General features: G+C 40.8%; 1 protein-coding gene across 1 annotated transcript in view; it reads left to right on the plus strand.

The window, feature by feature from the left end:
* Nucleotides 1–11,704: 11,704 nt before the first annotated feature.
* The window catches only part of LOC139414344 (zinc finger protein 385A-like), a 62,611-nt gene continuing 47,269 nt past the window's right edge, over nucleotides 11,705–27,046 (plus strand). The window contains exon 1 of the mRNA XM_071162261.1: nucleotides 11,705–12,164. Coding sequence (XP_071018362.1) covers nucleotides 12,152–12,164 — 13 coding nt within the window. The 5' untranslated portion in view covers nucleotides 11,705–12,151. The remainder of the gene's footprint in view (nucleotides 12,165–27,046) is intronic.

The following is a 27,046-nucleotide window of genomic DNA, read 5'->3' on the forward strand; positions in this document are numbered from 1 at the left end:
CACCTCTACTTAGTCTAATACAGTGACAACTTAAAGATACCAAAAACAATTTAGTCCAATCAACGTAAGCTAAATATGATGTGGCTGTCCACGGTTTTGATGTGTGTGTGTGTGTGTCTGTGTGAGTGTTTGTGTGTGTGTTCATGCTACTAGAAAAAACATATTGAATAACTCTATTTGTAGAGAAATTCTAATTTCATCCTCAAGTCCAAATCCTTATCTCCAATTTAATTTAGGAAAGGGACCATTTTAGCTAGCTAGCCACCGGAGGACAACAACACAACGAGATGTAACAATACAAATATTCTCTTTCAATGACGTGTTTCTCTTGATGCGATGTGATAGGAGTGAAGCCAAAGCCAAACTAGCTTCCCTTGACACTTTTTTTTGGTGCACCAGGACCATTCACAGTTAAGCTCACTCAGTTTAGCTCAATGCTGATTGGCTACTATTCTATACTTTTTTTATCAAGGGAGGCCAAATGCTCGCTGGCTTCCCTTGCATTCAATGCTATTGGCTGCAACAGCGCCATACTCTTTATGACCAGACAGCTTCAGACAGATGGCCTACTCATACAGAGACAGGGGGGAGCTGTTTAACTCACTCGGCTGCTTTCTCCGATGAGATACATTCAGCCTCTTGCGAATTTAAGGAAAATTACGAAAATACAGAGACACAAAACATAAATTATTTTTATATGTTTTTGTCTTTTTCTCTTGGTAAATGTTTTGGGGAAGCCTGGCTTCCTTTGGCATCCATGAATGCACGTCACTGGTCAGCAGCAAGTAGTTTTGCAGTTACAACGGCGGGCCCCAGTGGCAATAAATGAATAAAACCAAAAGCTTACCTTGACTTGGAAAAGTTCCAGTGTTGGATAGCCATAGCCAGCTAGCTAACATAGCATCCCTCTCTGTTTGAGCCAGGTGTTTGAGTAGGCTAAACTACTGTTGCAAACTGTATTCGCTAGCTAAGTAATTGAAAGTGAAAAAAATATACAACTACATATAGCTAGTTCTCTCTCTCTCTCTTTCTCTCTTGCTTCTCCTTCATTTTTGAAGAAATGAATTTGTTCAAAACTGTTCAACTATTGTCTTTCTCTATTTGAGTCAACTACTCACCACATTTTATGAACTGCACTGCAGTGCTAGCTTGCTGTAGCGTATGCATTTAGTACTAGATTCATTCCCCCGATCATTTGATTGGGTGGACAACATCTCAGTTCATGCTGCAAGAGCGTTGATAGTTTGGAGGACGTTCTCCAGAAGTTGTCATAATTACTGTGTAAGTCTATGGAAGGGGGTTAGAACCACACGCCTCCAAGGTTTTGTATTGAAGTCAATATAACCAGAGGAGGACGGAAACTAGCTGTCCTCTGGCTACACCATGGTGCTACCCTACAGAGTGCTGTTGAGGCTACTGTAGACCTTCGTTGCAAAACAGTGTGTTTTAAACAATTATTTGGTGATATGAATATATTTAGTATAGTTTTATCTAAAAAGGATAACTATTTTCATATTTCACAATTTAAAAAAAATGAAATTCACTGAGGAGGATGATCCTCCCCTTCCTCCTCCGAGGAGCCTCCACTGGTCCAAACACACCAACACAGTCGTGAAGAAGCCATGACAAAGCCTCTTCCTCCTCAGAAGGCTGAAAAGATTTGTCATGGGCCCTCAGATCCTTAAACGGTTCTACAGTTGCACCATAGAGAGCATCTTGACTGGCTGCATCACCGTCTGGTATGGCAACTGCTTGGCATCTGACCTCAAGGCACTACAGAGGGTAGTGGGCCAAATTCCCTGCCATCCAGGACCTCTATAACAGGCGGTGTCAGAGGAATGCCCTAAAATTGTTAAAGACTCCAGCCACCCAAGTCATAGACTGCTCTTTCTGCTACCGCACAGGAAGTGGTACCGGAGCGCCAAGTCTGGAACCAAAAGGCACCTGAACAGCTTCTACCCAAAGCCATAAGACTGCTGATCAGTTAATCTAATGGCTTCCTGGAATGTTTACATTGACCCCCTTTATTATTTAATTTTTTATCTGAATGTTTTGCACTAACTTCCTTGCACTGGTTCTATGTACTCTCACCTCTACCCACACACTCACACATACAGTACTACTCTGACACTTCAACACACACATACCTACACTTAAACACACTACATAGGCTCACACATACAAAACACACACACAGTCACACATATTAACACCACACACATTGCCCACATTGCTTAATGCATGCTTGCACACACACGCGCACACACACACACACACACACACACACACACACACACACACACACACGCTACTGCTACTCTGTTTATTATATATTCTGATTGCCTAGTCACTAGTCATTTTTACCCCATACTTACATGTACTTACTGTATTACATCAACTACCTTAACAACCTCGTACCCCTGTACATTGACTCGATACTGGTTCTCCTTGTATATAGCCTCATTATTGTTTTTTTCCGTTACTATTTCCTTTTTATTGAGCAAACTTTTTTAAAACTCTGTATTGTTGGGAATGGGCTCGTAAGTAAGCATTTCACTGTAAAGTCTATACCTGTTGTATTCGGCGCATGTGACCAAAGACATTAGATTTGATTTGATTTGATTTTAGGGTTAGGGTTACAATTAGGGTTAGTATTAGAATTAGGGTTAGTAGTTAGGGCTTTGAATGGGAATCAGTTGTTTGATCCCCACATGGATAGTAAAACAAACTTGTGTGTGTGTCCCTCTACGTGCCTAGGTGTGTGTGTTTGTGTGTGTACAGATGAAATTCAGGAACTTGTAGAGTACCTGAGTTTTAATAAGGTTTCTGAAGATCGTAATTTCCTGACTTGATTTTCCCTTAAAACAAAATGTCCATTAATTATAATCCACATCATAATTCAAATTTCCTGTTGCTGCAGATTTTTTTCTGCTGTAGCACTTGGGCTCAAATTAAGATCCTACATCTGCATGTCACGAATACCACTGAAGGTGGCTCCCCTTCCTGTTCGGGTGGCGCTTGGCGGTCGTCGTCGCCGATCTACTAGCTGCCACTGATCCCTTTTTCCTTTTCGTTTTGTTTTCGTCTAATTGTTTTCACCTGTTCCTTGTTGGGGTTTTGGGATGGGTGTTATTTAAGTTCGTTTTGCCCACTGGTGTTTGTGCCGGCTTGTTGTTATTGTAACGTTTGTGGTGTATCGTTGTCTTTTGGGTTTTCGCTGTCCGGGTTTTATAACTAAGGTTTTGGGTTTGTTTGCTCCTGTGTTTAGGGCTTCACCCATGTTTGGACCTGTTACTTTGTAGAGGACATTAAAGCATTTTTCCCGTTTACTTTTGTTCTCTGCATCTGACTCCACACCCATCACTCACCCACCGTTACACTGTATATGTTCCTTCATGTGTATGTGTGCTAGCTCTGATGCTTGCTGTGAACTTCAAGCACAAACTGAAACACACATACAGAGTCAACATTGACTACTGGTCACTCTGAGCAGAGTGAGAGTGGCTGATCAGTATGTGAGAAAACAGGGGGAGAGCAGGGTGGAGTGATAGAGAGGTGAATGTGGGGAAATTAAGTTAAATTGGTGTAAACAGGGTCTAGGGGCAACAGATGGAGCAGGCCCATTGTGATAGAGGTTCTGTAATCATAATTCTCTGTGTGAAATATTGGTTGGCGACATCTGTCATGCTTTCTATGAGTGGGCCATTTCCGTACCACCTGAGAATTATCTATAATTATAAGTATTACTTGTACTGTACATACATTAAGTGTGTGTGTGTGTGTGTGTGTGTGTGTGTGTGTGTGTGTGTGTGTGTGTGTGTGTGTTTTGTTGGGAGGGATAAAGCAGTATTAACCAGCTGATCAGAGCTCCGTGTCTGAATCGTTGCATTTACACACTAATCCTGACAGAGGAAAGAGGGGTATGGGAGGAAACTCCTCATCCCCTCTCATGGACTACACCGCACTATGTTGCATACTTACTCATTGTGCAATAATACAACTCTGCACAATCCTCATCACACACACACACACACACACACACACACACACACACACACACACACACACACACACACACACACACACACACACACACACACACACACACACACACACACACTTGTTCACTACAACAACAAAAAGCTTGAAAAATAGACGGTATGACAAAGCCTGCAGATTAAGTCATTATGACTACACATTATGAGTTCAAACTGGTCAACATCTAAATATCCCTGACAGTTACAAGATTATACAGTCTTTCAAAATGTACTATAACCTAAAGTAGCATCACTGACCTTTTCTCACTGCCAAACTTGAGAAAATGCATTGCCAATACAATGTCTGATCAGTTCTCATATCGTCCATGTACTGTATAGCTGAGAGTTACAATAATAGAGTCACAGTGCCACCTAGCATGAGACTACAGTCCTACAATCTTTTTACAGGTTACAGTGCGTAGACCACAGCTGAGGCTGTTCATCAGTCCCACCACAAGATGGCCTTAGTAGTGTAAAATGCATGGTGTTACTGGTGATGTGAAAGAGAGATTTCTGACTATGGAGACTCTCCTTGCGTGAGGACATTTTTCCTTTAAATGACATCATTCAGATTAATGGTGAAATTGGGACAATAAGGTCATTCAATTACACAGACAATATGATATGGTTCTAACATTTAATAATCAATGTGATAAGACTATTTTAATCTAATGCGGTAGCCTAAGCGCAATGACCTTGGTTTGCACTAGGAAATAGGAGTTCCTTTTTATTGTCCATTAAAGGATGATCTATCACACATGTCAAACTCATTCCACGGAGATCTTGATTGATGAATTAAGGTCACTGATTAGCAAGGAACTCCCCTCACCTGGTAGTCTAGGTCTTAATTGAAAGGCACAACCAGAAACCAGCAGACACTAATAATCATGGCATGAGCTGATGTAACCAGCTGGCTGGTGTGTTTACGGACATATTCAATCAATCCTTATCCCAGTCTGCTGTTCCGACTTGCTTCAAGAGGGCCACCATTGTTCCCTGATGACAACACTTTCAGACAGAACACAGCACAGCAGGACAACATGAAGAGGCGTACTGCAGACCCACTAAGCACGTACCAATGCAAGCGTCTTTTGGACGTCTCTTTTTGGTCCTGTCCGAACCGGTTGTACTTTGGGGTATTTTTTTGGGTGTGGTCTGAACCGGCTTTGATTTCAACATAACATACATAACATGTCATTTTAAAACCAATCATCGGCATCTATGTCTGGTTCAGATTTGGTCTGGTCTGGAATGGAGATCTATTTTTCACAAGTTTGGACAGCACATTACAGTACAGTATAGTACAGAAGAGCACAGCAGCATACAGTGCATTACAGAACTGTACAGGTAAGAAAAGTACAGTATAGTACAGTAGAGTACAATACAGTACAATACAGTAGAGAACAGTAGAGTACAGTAAAGTATAGTTCAGTACAGTAGAGTACAGAACAGTAGAGTATAGTACAGTATAATGTAGTGTATTATACCCTACTTTACTCTAATGCACTCTACTCTACTGAACTAAACTGTACTGTACTATACTGAATTAAACTCTACTGTACTGTACCGTACTGTAGAGTACTGTACTGAATTAAGCTCTACTGTAGTGTACTGTAATCAAATGTATAAAACTCTACTGCCCTGTTCCATACCGTATCATACAATACTCTACTGTACTCTACTGTCCTCTACTGTACTGAACTGTACCATACTGTACTGTGTTGTTCAAATGTCTATGATTCGTTCAGATTTTAGTAGAATAATACCCAGCATGCTTTGTAAGTGTTTGTTTTAACATTGACATTTTTGTCATTCTGCAGACGCTCTTATCTAGAGCAATTTACAGTCAGTGCATTCAACTAAGGTAGATAAACAACAACATATCCCAGGCATAGCAAGAAATATTATATTTCTGTAAGCTTTAATGAGAATGTTGTTGAAGTGGTGTGTTGGTTTATTCTGTAGGTCGGACTACTTTGAGCATCCTCGCTACCAGTTTTAAAGCTTTTTATGAAAGTGACAGATGCAAGTGCATGTGACATTTGGAAGCAATAATAAACATTTTGCAATCTTCAGTTCGCTCCTCTTTGCAATATTAAATGGATGAAGAGATTATTATTGTGATATAATGCTTACTTCATTGAGAATGTATGTGCCGTTGAAACTTGTCCATAGAATCAATGACCCACAAACATGTATTTTAAACTGCACATTTTAAACAAATCACACTGGTTACATCTCCAAAGGAAATGTTAAAAGACAACCGAGAGAATATAGTATATGTATCCTCCAGGACAAGTTTCTATGCTTTACAGTTTACACAGAAATCGATTCCTGTTATAAATAGACTGTATAAATAATCAAATCAAATCACATTTTATTGGTCACATGCACGGGTTGAGCAGATGTTACCTCAGGTGTAGCGAAATGCTTGTGTTTCTGGCTCCGACAGTGCAGTAATATCTAACAAGTAATATCTAACAATTTCACAACATATTCCCAATACACACAAATCTAAGTAAAGGAATGGAATTAAGAATATATAAACATATGGATGAGCAATGTCAGAGCGGCATAGACTAAGATACAGTAGAATATAATAGAATACAGTATATAAACTACCATTCAAAAGTTTGGGGTCACTTAGAAATGTCCTTGTTTTTGAAAGATTTTTTTGTTTTTGTCAAATAAAATAAAATAAAAATAGATCAGAAATACAGTGTAGACATTGTTAATGTTGTAAATGACTATTGTAGCTGGAAATGGCAGATTTTTTATGGAATATCTACATTTCTAAGAGAGGCTAAACTTTTGAACAGTAGTGTACATATGAGATGAGTAATGCAAAATATGTAAACATTATTAAAGTGACTAGTGTTCCATTTATTAAAGTGGCCAATGATTTCAAGTCTATGTACAGTATATAGGCCTCTAATGGGCTAGTGATGGCTATTTAACAGTCTGATGGCCTTGAGATAGAAGCTGTTTTTCAGTCTCTCAGTCCCAGCTTTGATGCACCTGTACTGAACTCGCCTTCTGGATGATAGCGGGGTGAACAGGCAGTGGCTCGGGTGGTTGTTGTCCTTGATGATCTTTTTGGCCTTCCTGTAACATCAGGTCGTGTTGGTGTCCTGGAGTGCAGGTAGTTTGCCCCCGGTGATGCGTTGGGCAGACTGCACCACCCTCTGGAGAACCCTGCGGTTGCCAGCGGTGCATTTACCGTACCAGGCGGACAGGATACAGTCAGACAGGATACTCTCAATTGTGCACCTGTAGAAGTTTGTGAGGGTTTTATGTGCCAAGTCAAATTTCTTCAGCCTCTGCACTGAATGTATAATTTTCGCAAATCCAAAGCTTAAGTTTCATAATAAAAAGTCTTAAAACCTCCTGAACATGTTTTGGACAAAATGTTGATTGCATAGACCACCAAACTTGTTTTCCTACATGTATGGTCATTTCCTGCTATAAGGATTGCACTTTAAAACTTCAGTTACCAATGTCATTACAAAGAGAAGAGAAAGCTACTTTCAAAACGGAAGAAATAACCATCTTGGGCCTTGGGCATGCTGGTACATATAAAAGACATATGTTAAGGAACAGATATAGATCAGAGTCATGGAAAACTAAGACGTCCTTCGTTAAGTTGCCATATTTAATGGCCACCACTGTTCTTGTAAACATTTTATTAGAGACAAGCGAGCTGTGTGGGCTAGAGAGGAAGGGGAGGGAGAGATAGGGAGTGTGTGCCCCTGTAACTCTATCCTAACGCTCTCCGATGGTGTAATATTCCAGTTTGATGGCCTTCCTTACAGTCCCGCAACCCTACCCCTCCATGGAAGGTGGCCCAGGGGTGAGGGGGAATTTTATATGTGTGTGTGTGACTTACATGTGCCTCCGAATAAAAATGTGTGTCCATAGGTAGGGATAAACTTTGCAGTGGACAGCTGTCTGAACATATGAGTTTACATGGACATTCTCCTGCTCAGTACTGACACTGTGGGGCTCTGCCATGCCTAACAGGACATACGCAGTACTGCTTTTACTGCCTCCATCAAACACTGGACTATACATGTACATAAATACCCCATTACTTAATACTAAGGAATTCCTATAGGCAACTAAATAACTAACAATACAAATAATACTAATACCCATACTGTCACGCCCTGATCTGTTTCACCTGTCCTTGTGCTTGTCTTCACCCCCTCCAGGTGTCGCTCATCATCCCCAGTGTATTTATCCCTGTGTTTCCTGTCTCTCTGTGCCAGTTTGTCTTGTTTGCCAAGTCAACCAACGTTTATCTCCTAGCTCCTATTTTTTCACAGTCTCTGTTTTTCCTAGTCCTCCTGGTTTTGACCCTTGCCTGTCCTGACACCCGAACCAGCCTGCCTGACCATTCTTCCTGCCCTGACCTCGAGCCTTTCTAACGCCTTGTACTGTTTGGACTTTGACCTGGTTACTGAACCCCTGCCTGTCCTGAACTCGAGACTGTATAACGCCCTCTTCTGTTTGGACTCTGACCTGGTTGATGAACTCTCTCTTGTACCCGACCTGCCTTTTGCCTACCCCTTGTGTTATAATAAATATCGGAGCTCAACCATCTGCCTGCTCTGTCTGAATATATTCTGCCCTTATAGTACAAACTGGCCATGACAGACCCAGCAGACTTGGACCAGCTCCGTCACGCTGTCTCCCTGCAGGGAGCCATTATTGGGAAGCATGAGGAGCTACTTCGGGACCTTTTGGAATGGCTTCGTACTCTGGCGGAACACCACGACCAAGGGTTCAAGGCGGTAACGGAACCGTAAATTAGCTCATAGGGCAGCACGCCACATCTGAGACCTCCCAACCACTCAGTAACCTCTCTAATAGTGGTGGATTTGTTCAACCTACCCCGGCTCCCCACTTACCTCTTCTGGAGGATTATGCTGGCTATCCTGGTACCTGCCAGGCGTTCCTTTCCCAGTGCTCTCTCATTTTTGAACTTCAGCCTTCTTCGTTCCCGTCGGACTGATCGAAGATAGCGTATTAAATTACGCTAATGTCCGGAAGGGCGCTCTCCTGTACGACGGCTGTTTGGGAGCAGCAATCCGCTGCACTCCTGCCCTTAGTTCCTTTTTTATGTCTCTTTAGTTTGGTCGGGGCGTGAGTTGGGGTGGGAATTCTATGTTTTGTGTTCTATGTTTTCTATATCTATGTGTTTGGCCTGGTATGGTTCCCAATCAGAGGCAGCTGGCAATCGTTGTCTCTGATTGAGAACCATACTTTGGTAGCCTGTTCCCACCTCATGTTTGTGGGTAGTTATTTTCTGTTTAGTGTTTTTGTTGCACCTTGCAGAACTGTTCGTTTGTCTGTTTGTTGTTTTTGTTCCAGTATTCATCTTTATTAAAATATCATTAAGAATACGTACCAAGCTGCTCTTTGGTCCTCTTCTCCTTCTCCCGACGACAATCGTTACACCGGGAAACTGGCCCCCAATGTCTAATATGTCAATTAAACATCTTATAATAAATAACGAGATATTCAATACCCAGTTATCTAATGCCAGTCAATCCACATGCCATTTCACTGGCAAGGTAAAAGACACTGAGGGGTAGAGGGGAAAAACTGACTTCTAAGGTCATTTAGCACATTATAATTAGATTGACATGTACTCGACATTACACCTTCCGTCAATCTCACTCCCTCCCCACACTCCTCCAGCCAACTCCACCCCCACCTCCCTTACCTCTCTTATATGACACCCTGCAAGCACATTTGCCGATATCGGATCTAAATTTCCTGTAAAACTACTGTCAGTGCAGTAGCAGGATCAGGAGTCCCGTATGTGTCTCTATATCAGTGTATCATACCATATGACATAAGCTATTAAAAACATCAGGTGATCCAGTAATATTACAGCAACTCTGCCCTTTAGATAAATGAACTACAACTCGACCCTTTAGATAAATGAACTACAACTCTACCCTTTAGATAAATGAACTACAACTCTACCCTTTAGATAAATGAACTACAACTCTACCCTTTAGATAAATGAACTACAACTTTACCCTTTAGATAAATGAACTACAACTCTACCCTTTAGATAAATGAACTACAACTCTACCCTTTAGATAAATGAACTACAACTCTACCCTTTAGATAAATGAACTACAACTCTACCCTTTAGATGAATGAACTACAACTCTACCCATTAGATAAATGAACTACAACTCTACCCTTTAGATAAATGAACTACAACTCTACCCTTTAGATAAATGAACTACAACTCTACCCTTTAGATAAATGAACTACAACTCTACCCATTAGATAAATGAACTACAACTCTACCCTTTAGATGAATGAACTACAACTCTACCCTTTAGATAAATGAACTACAACTCTACCCTTTAGATAAATGAACTACAACTCTACCCTTTAGATAAATGAACTACAACTCTACCCTTTAGATAAATGAACTACAACTCTACCCATTAGATAAATGAACTACAACTCTACCCTTTAGATAAATGAACTACAACTCTACCCTTTAGATGAATGAACTACAACTCTACCCATTAGATGAATGAACTACAACTCTACCCTTTAGATGAATGAACTACAACTCTACCCTTTAGATAAATGAACTACAACTCTACCCTTTAGATAAATGAACTACAACTCTACCCTTTAGATAAATGAACTACAACTCTACCCTTTAGATAAATGAACTACAACTCTACCCTTTAGATGAATGCACTACAACTCTACCCTTTAGATAAATGAACTACAACTCTACCCTTTAGATAAATGAACTACAACTCTACCCTTTAGATAAATGAACTACAACTCTACCCTTTAGATAAATGAACTACAACTTTACCCTTTAGATAAATTAACTACAACTCTACCCTTTAGATAAATGAACTACAACTCTACCCTTTAGATAAATTAACTACAACTCTACCCTTTAGATAAATGAACTACAACTAAAAAAAGAGTCAACAAAAGGAACAGCATAAATTATGAGCAGATCAGAGTGTGAAAGTGTGAGAGTGTCAAAAATACTCTTCCGTGGTCTGCTTAGGTCTAAGGTAGTGGGGGCAAGGAATTGGTAAGGGAGTTGGTAAGCTTAGATGACAAGTGGAAAGGAGAGACATTGAGATGGATTGGTATTTGCATTGCCTGTTCTCTCTCCATGGTGTTCAATGAATTATAGTGACGATTGATGTGAGTAAACTCTAGTTATGTTGCACAGGTCGTGATGGAGCCACAGCCATTCACAACATCTAGTGTGGCTGACACAGGAGCTCACTGGATACGCAGTTAAAACCAGTGTGTGAATTAATCTCGAAGTCAAACTAAACAAACTTTCCCTATGTTATGATTTCATCTGCCAATTTCACTTCCCTCACTCCCTCAACAGTCTCTCTGTCTCTCTGTCTCTCTGTCTCTCTGTCTCTCTTTCTCTCTCTCTCTCTCTCTGTCTCTCTCTCTCTCTCTCTCTCTCTCGCTCTCTCTCTCTCTCTCTCTCTCTCCTTTGAATTTAATTTTCCATCCTTCATTCTGTGCCTGCTCCCTCCTTCTCGCTCTATCCTCCGCCCTCACAGTTGTCCTCACATATTAAGTTCCATGTCTTAAGAAGCAGAATTAGCTGCTGGAATTCTGTGCACTTGTTTCGTTCTCTCTATGGGGGTGTAAAAAGCAATGAAGGGTTGAAGAAGAAAGAGCGGGAGAAAAAGAGAGCAATATAAAAGGAAATGAAGAGTAAAAGAGGGGAGGAAAAGAAAAGGTGAGTGAGCGAGTTATGGCAAGACGAGAGAAAAGTGGAGAGAGAACTGATCTCTGCTTTCCAGTGGGTACGTGACTGCGTGCCCACGACTCTCACTCACTCACTCTCGCTCACTCACTTTCTGAGTTTGTGTTTTTGCGGTTTGCTCTCTGTAGTATTTTGATTGACATGTTTTCTTCAAGTAACATGCAATTCTAAAGGATCTGCTCTCATCCCTCTGTGTACAAAAGGACATATAGTGTTTTCTCTCCTCATTTATACTGGTTGATACACATTTCTTCTGGGAAATCTGTACAACTTTGAAGTACTGGATCCATTCAACCAAAGAGGAGAGGAGCTGCCAATGTGGGGCCCAGGTAAGGACACTTAAAAATGGTAAATATTGTCATAAGGCTAGAAAATATCCCAATGTGTCACAACACATGCTAATATCTGTGTCATAACATTGCCATAAATCAGGACAAGATTTGACGCATGCTATAAAGTTCCAAGACATGTTTATGACATCGTAATGAAGTGATTATGGTGAAGATTTAAAGTAAACTGTTACCTAAAATTTTTAATGATGTCACATTTTCTAACCTCTGTTACAGTGTTTATTGTAAAATACTGTAATGAGCCCTGTTACAAGCAATTCCAAGTGAACTCTTTTGAGTACTAAGGTTAGATTGCTGTAATCTTGGCTGTTCTGACTATCAACTGAAGTAACTGCAATACTGCATTCACCACAACACTGTTGTTTGTCAATACTACATTTACCACAACACAGACAACTATTTGTCAATACTACATTTACCACAATACAGACAACTATTTGTCAATACTACATTTACCACAATACAGACAACTATTTGTCAATACTGCATTCACCACAACACTGTTGTTTGTCAATACTACATTTACCACAACACAGACAACTATTTGTCAATACTACATTTACCACAATACAGACAACTATTTGTCAATACTACATTTACCACAACACTGTTGTTTGCCAATACTACATTCACCACAATACAGACAACTATTTGTCAATACTACATTCACCACAATACAGACAACTATTTGTCAATACTACATTCACCACAGAACTGTTGTTTGTCAATACTACATTTACCTCCACACAGACAGCTATTTGTCAATACTACATTCATCACAACACTGTTGTTTGTCAATACTACATTCACCACAATACAGACAACTATTTGTCAATACTACATTTACCACAATACAGACAACTATTTGTCAATACTACATTCAACACAATACAGACAACTATTTGTCAATACTACATTTACCACAATACAGACAACTATTTGTCAATACTACATTTACCACAATACAGACAACTATTTGTCAATACTACATTCACCACAATACAGACAACTATTTGTCAATACTACATTTACCACAATACAGACAAATATTTGTCAATACCTCATTCACCACAATACAGACAACTATTTGTCAATACTACATTCACCACAACACTGTTGTTTGTCAATACTACATTTAACACAATACAGACAACTATTTGTCAATACTACATTTACCACAACACTGTTGTTTGTCAATACTACATTTACCACAATACAGACAACTATTTGTCAATACTACATTCACCACAACACTGTTGTTTGCCAATACTACATTTACCACAATACAGACAACTATTTGTCAATACTAAATTTACCACAATACAGACAACTATTTGTCAATACTACATTTACCACAACACTGTTGTTTGTCAATACTACATTTACCACAATACAGACAACTATTTGTCAATACTACATTTACCACAATACAGACAACTATTTGTCAATACTACATTCACCACAATACAGACAACTATTTGTCAATACTACATTTACCACAATACAGACAACTATTTGTCAATACTACATTTACCACAATACAGACAACTATTTGTCAATACTACATTTACCACAATACAGACAACTATTTGTCAATACTACATTCACCACAACTCTGTTGTTTGTCAATACTACATTTACCACAATACAGACAACTATTTGTCAATACTACAGTCACCACAACACTGTTGTTTGTCAATACTACATTCACCACAATACAGACAAATATTTGTCAATACTACATTCACCACAATACAGACAAATATTTGTCAATACTACATTCACCACAACACTGTTGTTTGTCAATACTACATTTACCACAATACAGACAACTATTTGTCAATACTACAGTCACCACAACACTGTTGTTTGTCAATACTACATTCACCACAGAACTGTTGTTTGTCAATACTACATTTACCACAATACAGACAACTATTTGTCAATACTACATTTACCACAACACTGTTGTTTGTCAATACTACATTTACCACAACACAGACAACTATTTGTCAATACTACATTTACCACAATACAGACAACTATTTGTCAATACTACATTTACCACAATACAGACAACTATTTGTCAATACTACATTTACCACAACACAGACAACTATTTGTCAATACTACATTTACCACAATACAGACAACTATTTGTCAATACTACATTTACCACAATACAGACAATTATTTGTCAATACTACATTTACCACAACACTGTTGTTTGTCAATACTACATTTACCACAACACTGTTGTTTGTCAATACTACATTTACCACAACACAGACAACTATTTGTCAATACTACATTTACCACAATACAGACAACTATTTGTCAATACTACATTTACCACAATACAGACAACTATTTGTCAATACTACATTCACCACAATACAGACGACTATTTGTCAATACTACATTTACCACAATACAGACAACTATTTGTCAATACTACATTTACCACAACACTGTTGTTTGTTAATACTACATTTACCACAATACAGACAACTATTTGTCAATACTACATTCACCACAATACAGACAACTATTTGTCAATACTACATTCACCACAATACAGACAACTATTTGTCAATACTACATTCATCACAACACTGTTGTTTGTCAATACTACATTCACCACAATACAGACAACTATTTGTCAATACTACATTTACCACAATACAGACAACTATTTGTCAATACTACAGTCACCACAACACTGTTGTTTGTCAATACTACATTAACCACAACACTGTCATTTGTCAATACTACATTTACCACAACACTGACAACTATTTGTCAATACCTCATCCACCACAATACAGACAACAATCTGTTAATACTACATTCACCATAAGAATGACACTTAGCAACAGGGTGATTCATTTACATTTTAGCAGACACTCTTATCCAGAGTGACTTAAAGTAGTGAGTACATACATTTTGATACTTCCCCCCCGTACTGGTCCATCATGGGAATTGAACCCACAACCTTGGCATTGCAAACACCATTTTCTACTGATGGAGCCACATGCTACCTCGCCATGAAGGACTGAAAATATTTTTGGTATCTCAGATTGTTCTGGCAAATATCACATAAAAGCCATTTTTGAGAAAATCATGATGAAAGTGGCCATTTCAGGCCCTGTTTAGCCCCATACATGCCTCCTGTAAGACCCTATGATTTGTGAACAGTACATGATACAGACAACATCTTGGTGTCATTATACTCCTTATAATGTGCTCTTAAATATTGAGTATGTATAGATTCTGAAAAAAATTGTTCACATTAATTTATTCAACATAAAAAAATATATATAATATGCATATCTCAAAAGTACCCTTTTTGATTTAGTTAATTTTTAAACATATTGTTTTAAACAATACACTCTACAAGTACATCACATTTCCAGATTGGATGCTCTGTTACTTTTGAATTTATGACCAATTTTATGAGCACCACCAGTGAATGGGAAAATGGATTAAAAGAGAAATCAATCTGCTGGTAATTTGCTGAATGTGATTGGTTAATGACCTATAATGTCAATTTCTATGCATAAAATGGGTCGTATTATCAAACGTAGGAGATCAACCACTCTGGAAATTGTATGTCTTTGAAGAGTATATTGTTCTTTTGCGATATTCATATGAACAATTCGTTTTTCAGAATCTATACATACTCAATATTTAAGAGCACACTATAAGGAGTATATTGACACCAAGATGTTGTCTGTGTCATGTACTGTTCACAGATCATAGGGTCTTACAGGAGGCATGTATAGGTTGACAAATGGCCTAATATTGTCACTTTCAACATGATTTTCTCCAAAAAGTTTTTTGATACAAATGTAAAAAGCACCCAATTAGGTTTTACAAATGTAAAAAGCAGTCAATTAGGTTTCTATGTAATATTTGCCAGAACAAGCTGAGATTGTTAGAGGAATGTGGTCCAGGCAACGGCATGTCTGTGACGATATGGATATGTGAACATAGCATCCAACTTTTACATTCTGTATGTAGGCTATATTGTCAAATATACAGCTTCGGCTCATATAATAGTCTATAGAATCAGGAGTGAGAGATGTCTTTGAGCAGTGAGTTGTTTTTCAAAGTATCTGGAAACTGTGACAGGGCTACCCACGAGCAGAGGACGATGTGTGTTTTTACAGTAGTAGCTTCAATGCAAACCCCAAAGCATTTTTTACTAAAATACTTCTAGTAAGTTTAACTCAAAGTCAATGAAAAGTCATTATTACTTCAAATGTTTACATGGAACTGACTCAAAGCTAAATGAGAAGTCACATCAACTACATTTTAAAAAGTTGTGATAACAAAATAACTTTTTTTCCCAGCATGCTCTATTGCAGCTGGATGTTTTTGAATTGTTTTTAATATCTGTGTTTTTGCATGTACATTGCGTGATTGATTGATCTTATACAATACAAAGATAAATAACATACATTTTTCTAAACTAATCCAATAATTTAGTTCGATTTTTTTTTAACCTGTTACTGAAATGGTTGTTCCAGTTTAAATGACTTAGGTAGTCTCCTCACACTGTTCCTAACTCTGGCAGTCATTATAAATACAGGGGGTAGGTAAATACAACTTCCAACTGTTGGATATCCTGACTCTGGCTGGATTTCTGTAGGAATTACACATAACTTTGGTAGCCAGCATAATGTGACTTGCATGTATGGCTGGTACATTTCCCAGGTTTCCCAGAAATCCCTGTTGGAAGATTCCTGGAAATAATTCAACCAGGATTTTTAGAATATCAGGGAATTTTAGAAACATTTTTGCTAGGCCTCAAACTAAGGCGATATGTAATGAGAGATATGTAATGTCATGAAGATATTAATTATAAAGATAAGATTAGGCTAGGAACGCACTTGGTGAAGGCCACAAGGACTGAAAATGAACGTAAAAAACGCAGTCATTGTCACGCCCTGATCTTAGAGAGCCTTTTTATTCTCTATTTTGGTTAGGTCAGGGTGTGACTAGGGTTGGCATTCTTGTTTTGTTATTTCTATGTTGGCCTGGTATGGTTCCCAATCAGAGGCAGCTGTCTATCGTTGTCTCTGATTGGGGATCATATTTAGGCAGCCTTTTCCCACCTGTTTGATGTGGGATCTTGTTTTTGTATCGTTGCCTTGAGCAGTGCAATACTGCATGTTTGTTATATTCTTTGTTGTTTTGTTGTAAGTTTCACTATTAAATATAATGTGGAGCTCTATGCTCGCTGCGCCTTGGTCCACTCATTTCAACAAGCGTGACAGTCATGGGTGGTAACACTACAATTCACTCAAAAAGACAGGGAAACTGGGAATTTATATTGGAGGCGTGACTTAGTGGGAGTGTTACTCAACATTTTCAAGCTGATACAACTCAAATGTGGATCCCCTACAGCAGTGGTATTCAAAGTTGTGGGGAAATACAGTAGGGTCGCCAAAATTATACAAAAAATGAAGACAACAGATTACTGTATGGGACAAAGTATAAATGTTTTTGAGAAAGATTTTATTGAGTAAATGTTTTTATTGGTTTCTTTTCATTTTGAAAAGAGATGAAAACGTAATGAATTGAAGGTTATTTTCTGGTGTAAAAATATAAATGAGATTTGGGGTGGGGTTGGGGTAACGAGAAATTATTGCGAAAGAAATGTGGTCTCCACAAATTCTGTTGGGTCACAGTGTCACAGTCACTTACGGTTTGAGTAACGACTAGAAAATCACTTTAAGTAAGTGTACTCAGATACACGAATTGCAAAGGTTTTGAGTAATGACAGCATATTGGGGTTTAGTGTGTAAGAGTTTGTGTGTGTGTGTGTGTGTGTGTGTGTGTGTGTGTGTGTGTGTGTGTGTGTGTGTGTGTGTGTGTGTGTGTGTGTGTGTGTGTGTGTGCGCGCGTGTGTATGTGTGTGCATGCTTGTTTGTGTTTGATTTCTGAGAATGTCGATCTTTGATGAAACAAAAGTAACCCTCTATGGCTGAACCATCACATTACACCTACCTGCACTCTGACCTTTCCCTAGCAGTCTCTACATTCATCACCACAGTGAGATAAGAAGTGCAGGGAGGAAAGTAAAGAGAGGGGGATGAAAAGGAGGACAGTGATGCCACTGTTTTGGATAGACCACCTTATAGTCCTAAGAAACACATCCCTTAACAACAAGTCACAGAGAAGAGGATTATGTGGTTGACAGGGATATGACAAAAACATATGGAGAGGGATTAATGGGAGAGAGAATTTGAGAGAAAGAGAGATTATGACCACAATTAGATGTGCAGGACGCACTGCCCCAATCCCCCTTTCCCCAATACACGTGTAAATATGGGACTATAGATTATGCCTTCCTGTGTTATACTGATGCTAAAACATTTATTCTATTCCACTGAGCCATTTACTTTATGTTCGTATTCTTAACTTTTGTTATTTCTTATTGTTGTTGCATTGTCCAGAAGGAACCTGGAAGTAAGCATTTGGTTGGATGATGTATACCATGCGTACCACTAATAAATCTTGAAACTTTAAGAGGATGAATGGCAGTGAGAAGGAGCTGTGTAGATGATAGAACGTGTAATAGTGTGTAGCCTCATTCACAGCAAAGTAGGAGAACCTACTGTAAAATCAAGCCACACAATATCACAAAGTTGTGGCCTTACCAACACTATCTTCACTATATACTATGAATACATTAGCTGTAGAATTGTTCTCGTTTGGTGTTATCTACACAGCAGGTCTGAGAGCACTGTTCAAGGAGACATAACATACCTGTGTGAAGGCAGACATTACAGAGGGGGTTGTATGAGAGGGAACAGTAGATGTACTGTACAGTATGAAAAACAATCATTTTCACACAAACTGATGGCATACTTAGAGGGTCAGAAGTTCAAAGGCATCGCTATGATTGACTTACTTTGCATTAGCACACTTTGGTCTGGCTCAGACCGGTTAAAAGACACGTTGTGGGGGCGTTGTGCCGGAGGCTCTCACTGAAATTGCAAGTCTTTAGTTGTCAGGTGAGGTCTTGACTAAGCTTTGGTCGGCTTCTGAACCAACTCTTAACGATCAGGGTTAAAATTAGAGTTAGCTTGTTGAAATAGTTATGGCTTTAATCTCTGCAATCGGAGAGAGGGATATGGTGAGGAGAAAGAGATATGATGAGAGGAGGGAGAGATATGGTGAGAGAGACGGATATGGTGAGAGGAGAGAGGGATATGGTGAGAGGAGGGAGAGATATGGTGAGAGAGACGGATATGGTGAGAGGAGAGAGGGATATGGTGAGAGGAGGGAGAGATATGGTGAGAGAGACGGATATGGTGAGAGGAGAAAGGGATATGGTGAGAGGAGGGAGCGTTATGGTGAGAGAGACGGATATGGTGAGAGGAGAGAGGGATATGGTGAGAGGAGGGAGAGATGGTGAGAGAGACGGATATGGTGAGAGGAGAGAGGGATATGGTGAGGAGAAAGAGATATGGTGAGAGAGACGGATATGGTGTGGAGGGAGAGATATGGTAAGAGGAGAGAGATATGGTGAGAGGAGAAAGAGATATGGTGAGAGAGACGGATATGGTGAGAGGAGAGAGGGATATGGTGAGAGGAGGGAGAGATATGGTGAGAGGAGAGAGAGATATGGTGAGAGGAGAGAGATATATGGTGAGAGGAGAGAGGGATATGGTGAGAGGAGAGAGAGATATGGTGAGGAGAAAGAGATATGGTGAGAGGAGAGAGATATGGTGAGGAGAAAGAGATATGGTGAGAGGAGGGAGAGATATGGTGAGGAGAAAGAGATATGGTGAGAGAGAGGGATATGGTGAGGAGAAAGAGATATGGTGAGAGGAGGGAGAGATATGGTGAGGAGAAAGAGATATGGTGAGAGAGACGGATATGGTGAGAGGAGAGAGATATGGTGAGAGGAGGGAGAGATATGGTGAGAGAAGAGAGGGATATGGTGAGAGGAGGGAGAGATATGGTGAGAGGAGAGAGAGATATGGTAAGAGGAGGGAGAGATATGGTGAGAGAGACGGATATGGTGAGAGGAGAGAGATATGGTAAGAGAGACGAATATGGTGAGAGGAGAGAGATATGGTGAGAGGAGGGAGAGATATGGTGAGAGGAGACAGGGATATGGTGAGAGGAGGGAGAGATATGGTGAGAGGAGGGAGAGATATGGTGAGAAGGGAGAGAGATATGGTGAGAGAGACGGATATGGTGAGAGGAGAGAGATATGGTGAGAGAGACGAATATGGTGAGAGGAGGGAGAGATATGGTGAGAGGAGAGAGATATGGTGAGAGGAGAGAGGGATATGGTGAGATGAGAGAGAGATATGGTGAGAGGAGGGAGAGATATGGTGAGATGAGAGAGATATGGTGAGAGGAGAGAGATATGGTGAGAGGAGAGAGATATATGGTGAGAGGAGAGAGATATGGTGAGAGGAGAGAGAGATATGGTGAGAGGAGAGAGAGATATGGTGAGAGGAGAGAGATATGGTGAGAGGAGAGAGGGATATGGTGAGAGGAGAGAGATATGGTGAGAGGAGAGAGAGATATGGTGAGAGGAGAGAGAGATATGGTGAGAGGAGAGAGAGATATGGTGAGAGGAGAGAGATATGGTGAGAAGAGAGAGGGATATGGTGAGAGGAGAGAGATATGGTGAGAGGAGAGAGAGATATGGTGAGAGGAGAGAGAGATATGGTGAGAGGAGAGAGATATGATGAGAGGAGAGAGGGATGTGGTGAGAGGAGAGAGAGATATGGTGAGAGGAGAGGCGGATATGGTGAGAGGAGAGAGAGAGATATGGTGAGAGTAGAGACGGATATGGTGAGAGGAGAGAGGGATATGGTGAGAGGAGAGAGAGATATGGTGAGAGGAGAGAGAGAGATATGGTGAGAGGAGAGATGGATATGGTGAGAGGAGAGAGGGATATGGTGAGAGGAGAGAGAGATATGGTGAGAGGAGAGAGAGATATGGTGAGAGGAGAGAGATATGATGAGAGGAGAGAGGGATGTGGTGAGAGGAGAGAGAGATATGGTGAGAGGAGAGACGGATATGGTGAGAGGAGAGAGAGAGATATGGTGAGAGGAGAGACGGATATGGTGAGAGGAGAGAGGGATATGGTGAGAGGAGAGAGAGATATGGTGAGAAGAGAGAGGCGGATATGGTGAGAGGAGAGAGAGAGATATGGTGAGAGGAGAGACGGATATGGTGAGAGGAGAGAGGGATATGGTGAGAGGAGAGAGAGATATGGTGAGAGGAGAGACGGATATGGTGAGAGGAGAGAGGGATATGGTGAGAGGAGAGAGAGATATGGTGAGAGGAGAGAGGGATATGGTGAGAGGAGAGAGAGAGATATGGTGAGAGGAGAGAGAGATATGGTGAGAGGAGAGAGGGATATGGTGAGAGGAGAGAGAGATATGGTGAGAGGAGAGAGATAGTTAAAAGAGACACCTACCCATAGATGACCATATCAAGGCATCCAATAACATCCTTTCAAAGGTTTCATTGAGTAATCCTGAAGAACTTTAATAAACAACACTATATGAAACACGCCATGTCATGTAAACGTTTTAGACTGAGACAGTCATTCAGGCTGAGATCAAGACACTTCAATGCTTCTCTATTTTTGCTTCCTATTTATTATTTTACTGCTGAACTTCTAGTCTTCACTCCTATTCAGACTCTGTTTCTGATATTCCTTTCATAACACACACACACACACACACACACACACACACACACACACACACACACACACACACACACACACACACACACACACACACACACACACACCTCCCTCCTTTCCCTGGTGTGTCACCCGAGCCGAAAGGTCTGGTTTCAGGCTCTCATGGTGACATCCATTAAAGCTGTGCAGTGTCTGCCCATTGGCCCAGAGACACAGAGACAGCCCCATTAGCACCTGGACCATTGGCCACAACAACAGCCCTACCTGCATTATTCACACTGACTCTACTAATGAGCAAACCATATAGCCTTCACACACAAACGCAGAAACGCATGAAAACAGGAACGCACACACATACACACTCCGGCCAAGAGGACCAATCTTACACTATAAATAGATACTTTGTAACCTTGCCCAGATACAGAAGAAAATGGTTTTACTGATGCCTTTTAGCCACATCAAAGTGAGAAATGGTCTGAGTCAGGGATGGACTACTCCATGCTGATTCACAATAGGGATCTGAGGTCAGATTAATGAGGGATTTGGAAACATTGTTTGTTAGTGTAAATGGTTGATTGAACACAATGGGCATGTATTACAATGCCGTGTATGTAATCAGCTGGATGACGGCAGGACATTGATGTCAGTATTTCCCATATGTTTCTAATTTATGTATTTTTTCAACACCTCTGCTTGTGACACCACTGTCAACCTTATATTTTTATAAAAACAGTTCATCTCTTCCTTCATCCTGCCATGTCACTCAATCTTTATCCTTCCCTCCACCTCATCCCTTCATCGTTGGTCAGTTTGCATGTATCTCACTAATACACACAGTACACACTAACAGACAGAGTACACACTAATACATACAGCACACACTAATACACACAGTACCCACTAATACACACAGTACCCACTAATACACACAGTACCCACTAATACACACAGTACCCACTAATACACACAGTACCCACTAATACACACAGTACACACAAATACCCACAGTACACAATAATATGTACAATACCCACTAACACACACAGTACCCACTAATGCACACAGTATCCACTAATACACACAGTACCCACTAATACACACAGTACCGATAAATACACATAGTACCCACTAATACACACAGTACCCACTAATACACACAGCGCACACTAATACACACAGTACACACAAATACCCACAGTACACACTAATACGTACAATACCTACTAATACACACAGTACACACTAATACACACAGTACCCACTAATACACACAGTACCTACTAATACACACTAATACACACAGTACCTACTAATACACACTAATACACACAGTACCCACTAATACACACAGTACACACTAATACACACAGTACACATTAACACACACAGTAGACACTAATACACACAGTACACACTAATACTAAACACTGATGGGAGCTTAAAATTAACTTAAGATGAATACAGGGAACCAGATGATGGATTTCTACACACACACACACACACACACACACACACACACACACACACACACACACACACACACACACACACACACACATACACACACACACACACACACACACACACACACACACACACCAAATAGGAAAGAATTATTCGAAATGGAAAACCCTGAGCAAATTCTGTCTTATATATGATACTGTGCTGTCAGAAACAAGGTAAAAGGGACAACTTAAATTCCCTTAAAGGCAGCAAGAGAGAGAGAGAGAGCAAGAGAGAGACAGCCACTGATGGGTAGAGACATGGGGGGAGAGGGAGACAGAGAGAGGGGCGAGGGGGAGAGGGAGACAGAGAGAGTGGAGAGGGAGACAGAGAGAGGGGTGAGGGGGAGAGGGAGACAGAGAGAGGGGGAGAGGGAGACAGAGAGAGGGGAGAGGGGGAGAGGGAGGCAGAGAGAGGGGCGAGGGGGAGAGGGAGACAGAGAGAGGGGCGAGGGGGAGAGGGAGACAGAGAGAGGGGCGAGGGGGATAGGGAGACAGAGAGAGTGGGAAAGGGGGAGAGGGAGACAGAGAAAGGGGCGAGGGGGATAGGGAGACAGAGAGAGGGGCGAGGGGGAGAGGGAGACAGAGAGAGGGGAGAGGGGGAGAGGGAGACAGAGAGAGGGGCGAGGGGGAGAGGGAGACAGAGAGAGGGGGAGAGCAAAAGCGACAGCAGCATTATTACTCTGGCTAACGTCTGCCTCCTGATTCTAACACCCCCAGAAAGCGCTACAAATAGACCACTCTGATTGGCCCAGACCTCCACCAATTAGAGCACAGGAATGTAAGGTGCCTTTAGGTTATACCCAACCCCCCAAAAATTGAGAGAGAGAGAGGCTGGCAGTGTTTCACAGGCGTGCGGTAGTGCAGAGGTTTCTCCACTGAAGAGAGGTTCGGTCAGAGTGAATTCTCTGGTGTTGCTACTGCTGGAGTAAATGCATCACCGGGGATACACTGCAGTTAACACTGCATTGGAGAATACAGTGGTGGTTTATACTGAGGTTTGGATGGCAGTGGTGCTCTCAAAGCATCACCTTTCAACTGCAACAACCAAAGTCACATAACTGCAACAACCAGACCCTGTTTCTGAAGACCTTCACCTGGAGAGACAGAGACAGAGACAGAGACAGAGACAGAGACAGAGACAGAGACAGAGACAGAGACAGAGACAGAGACAGAGACAGAGACAGAGACAGAGACAGAGACAGACAGACAGACAGACAGACAGACAGACAGACAGACAGACAGACAGACAGACAGACAGACAGACAGACAGACAGACAGACAGACAGTTGAGGAGTTGGACACATCCTCCATAATTTAAAAGTTTTTCCCCTGAGAAGTAAAGAATAGTTAGCATTTCAGAGAAAGAGGATAAACATCATATGCAGGAGAGAGGATCCTTAAACAGAGCATCTAAACTGGAATTGACGGGGGGAGAGTGGAAGGGTACTACAGGATGCTTCTGGGTAAGTGGCAGATTGATCATAGTTGATAAAGTCCTTGTATTTAGGTTACGTTTTGGCCTTCCCAGACTGTAATTCGTTATCTCTCTATTTGGGTAAGGTTCCAGGTGGCACTAACTAAGGAAAAATCTATTAGCTGGTAAAGACGGTATTTTAAGCTGTGTTCAAGTTTATACTGCTGTGTGGGTAGGCTACTTGTACTGTACACATAAATAACTACTATCATCATATGTAAAACATATCAAGATTACATACAGCAGCACTGTTGTTGTGGAATTGTTAGATATTACTTGTTAGATATTGCTGCACTGTAAGAACTAGAAGCACAAGCATTTCGCTACACTCGCAATAACATCTGCTAACCATGTGTATGTGACCAATAAACTTTTGATTTGATTTGGATTTGATTTATGACTGTTTTTAAATAAGTGGACTGTCAAATGAAGGGTGAATGGTATGACCAGTAAGAAACTCTCAGGAAGAGAGCTAAGAGGGATGAATGACTATTGATATGTTGTTTTATGCTGATAAGCTCCTATAGTGTTACCGTTTTACAGTTGTTTTATGCTTTATAAGCTCCTGTTAGTATTACCGTTGTACAGTTGTTTTATGCTGCGTAGTGGTTTAGTATACTACATGAGTATAGAATGATCACAATGGTAAGTAGATTCAGGAGAACTGGGAGACAGTGGAGGAGCAGAGGAGCAGTCTGTTAACGAGCTCTCACGCTCTCAGACCCACATTGCTTAATGCATGCTTGCACACACACACACACACACACACACACACACACACACACACACACACACACACACACACACACACACACACACACACACACACACACACACACACACACACACACACACACACACACACACACACACACACACACACAGTCCGTTGGATTGTCAGATAATTTAATGAGTTAACACAGCAGAGAGTCAATCTACAAGATATGAATATGAGGCCCCTCTGTTTGTTCTACACATTCAGGAGTCTCACACACACTCTCAAACAAGCTAGCACAATATGCATAGACACACACACACACACACACACACACACACACACACACACACACACACACACACACACACACACACACACACACACACACGCTCTATCTTTTCACTGAGGTTAGTGAAGCTTGGAGAGGATGAATACATTATTGACCCAGTGTCCAGTAAGCCCGGAATGCAATACAGCTTGATGTCCTTTCTGCCAACACTGTTTGTGTGTGTGTGTGTGTGTGTGTGTGTGTGTGTGTGTGTGTGTGTGTGTGTGTGTGTGTGTGTGTGTGCATATTGTGCTAGCTTGTTTGAGAGTGTGTGTTTATGTGTGTGCATATGGATGCATTTACCCAGAGCCATATATTTCCCTTTGATCTCTAATTGACCTTGAGTACATCCTGAAGACTCTGCCCGTGTTGTGGCTGGAAACTCCCACTTTCAGCCACGTCAGATCTTTAAACATATACTGTCTGACCTATGATCTAAATGACATGTATGGTGAATGACATATAATTTTCCTGCACAAGGAGACACCTACAGCCTGCAGTCTGAAACAGTCGTCCATGGTCTAAGTCATGACAGTTAATTATGTTGACAATGAGAGAGGAATAGTGCTGTGTGGAGAGAAAGAAGAGATGAGAGCGAGAGAGGGGGGGGTGAGAGAGAGAAAGAGAGAGAGTGAGAGAGAGAGAGAGAGAGAGAGAGAGGGGGGGGGGGGTGAGAGAGAGAAAGAGAGAGAGAGAGAGAGAGAGAGAGAGAGAGAGACACAGAGAGAGAGACAGAGAGAGAAAGGAAGTGTTTGTGATGCCTGGTTGTCAGTGTAAATGTCCTCACCAATGGAAGGAGATGATAACCTCAAAGAAACATGTCAGCTATCAGTTTGACCTTACACATGTGCACTACCGTTCAAATGTTTGGGGTCACTTAGAAATGGCCTTGTTCCTGAAAGAAAAGCTTATTTTTTTGCCAGTTAAAATAACATCAAATTGATCAGAAATACAGTGTAGACATTGTTAATGTTGTAAATGACTATTGCTGGAAACGGCTGATTTTTTTATGGAATATCTACAGAGGCCCATTATCAGCAACCATCCCTCCTGTGTTCCAATGGCACGTTGTGTTAGCTAATCCAAGTTAATCATTTTAAAGGGTTAATTGATCATTAGAAAACCCTTTTGCAATTATGTTAGCA

Source organism: Oncorhynchus clarkii, chromosome 7, assembly GCF_045791955.1.
Source record: "Oncorhynchus clarkii lewisi isolate Uvic-CL-2024 chromosome 7, UVic_Ocla_1.0, whole genome shotgun sequence".
NCBI lineage: Eukaryota > Metazoa > Chordata > Actinopteri > Salmoniformes > Salmonidae > Oncorhynchus > Oncorhynchus clarkii.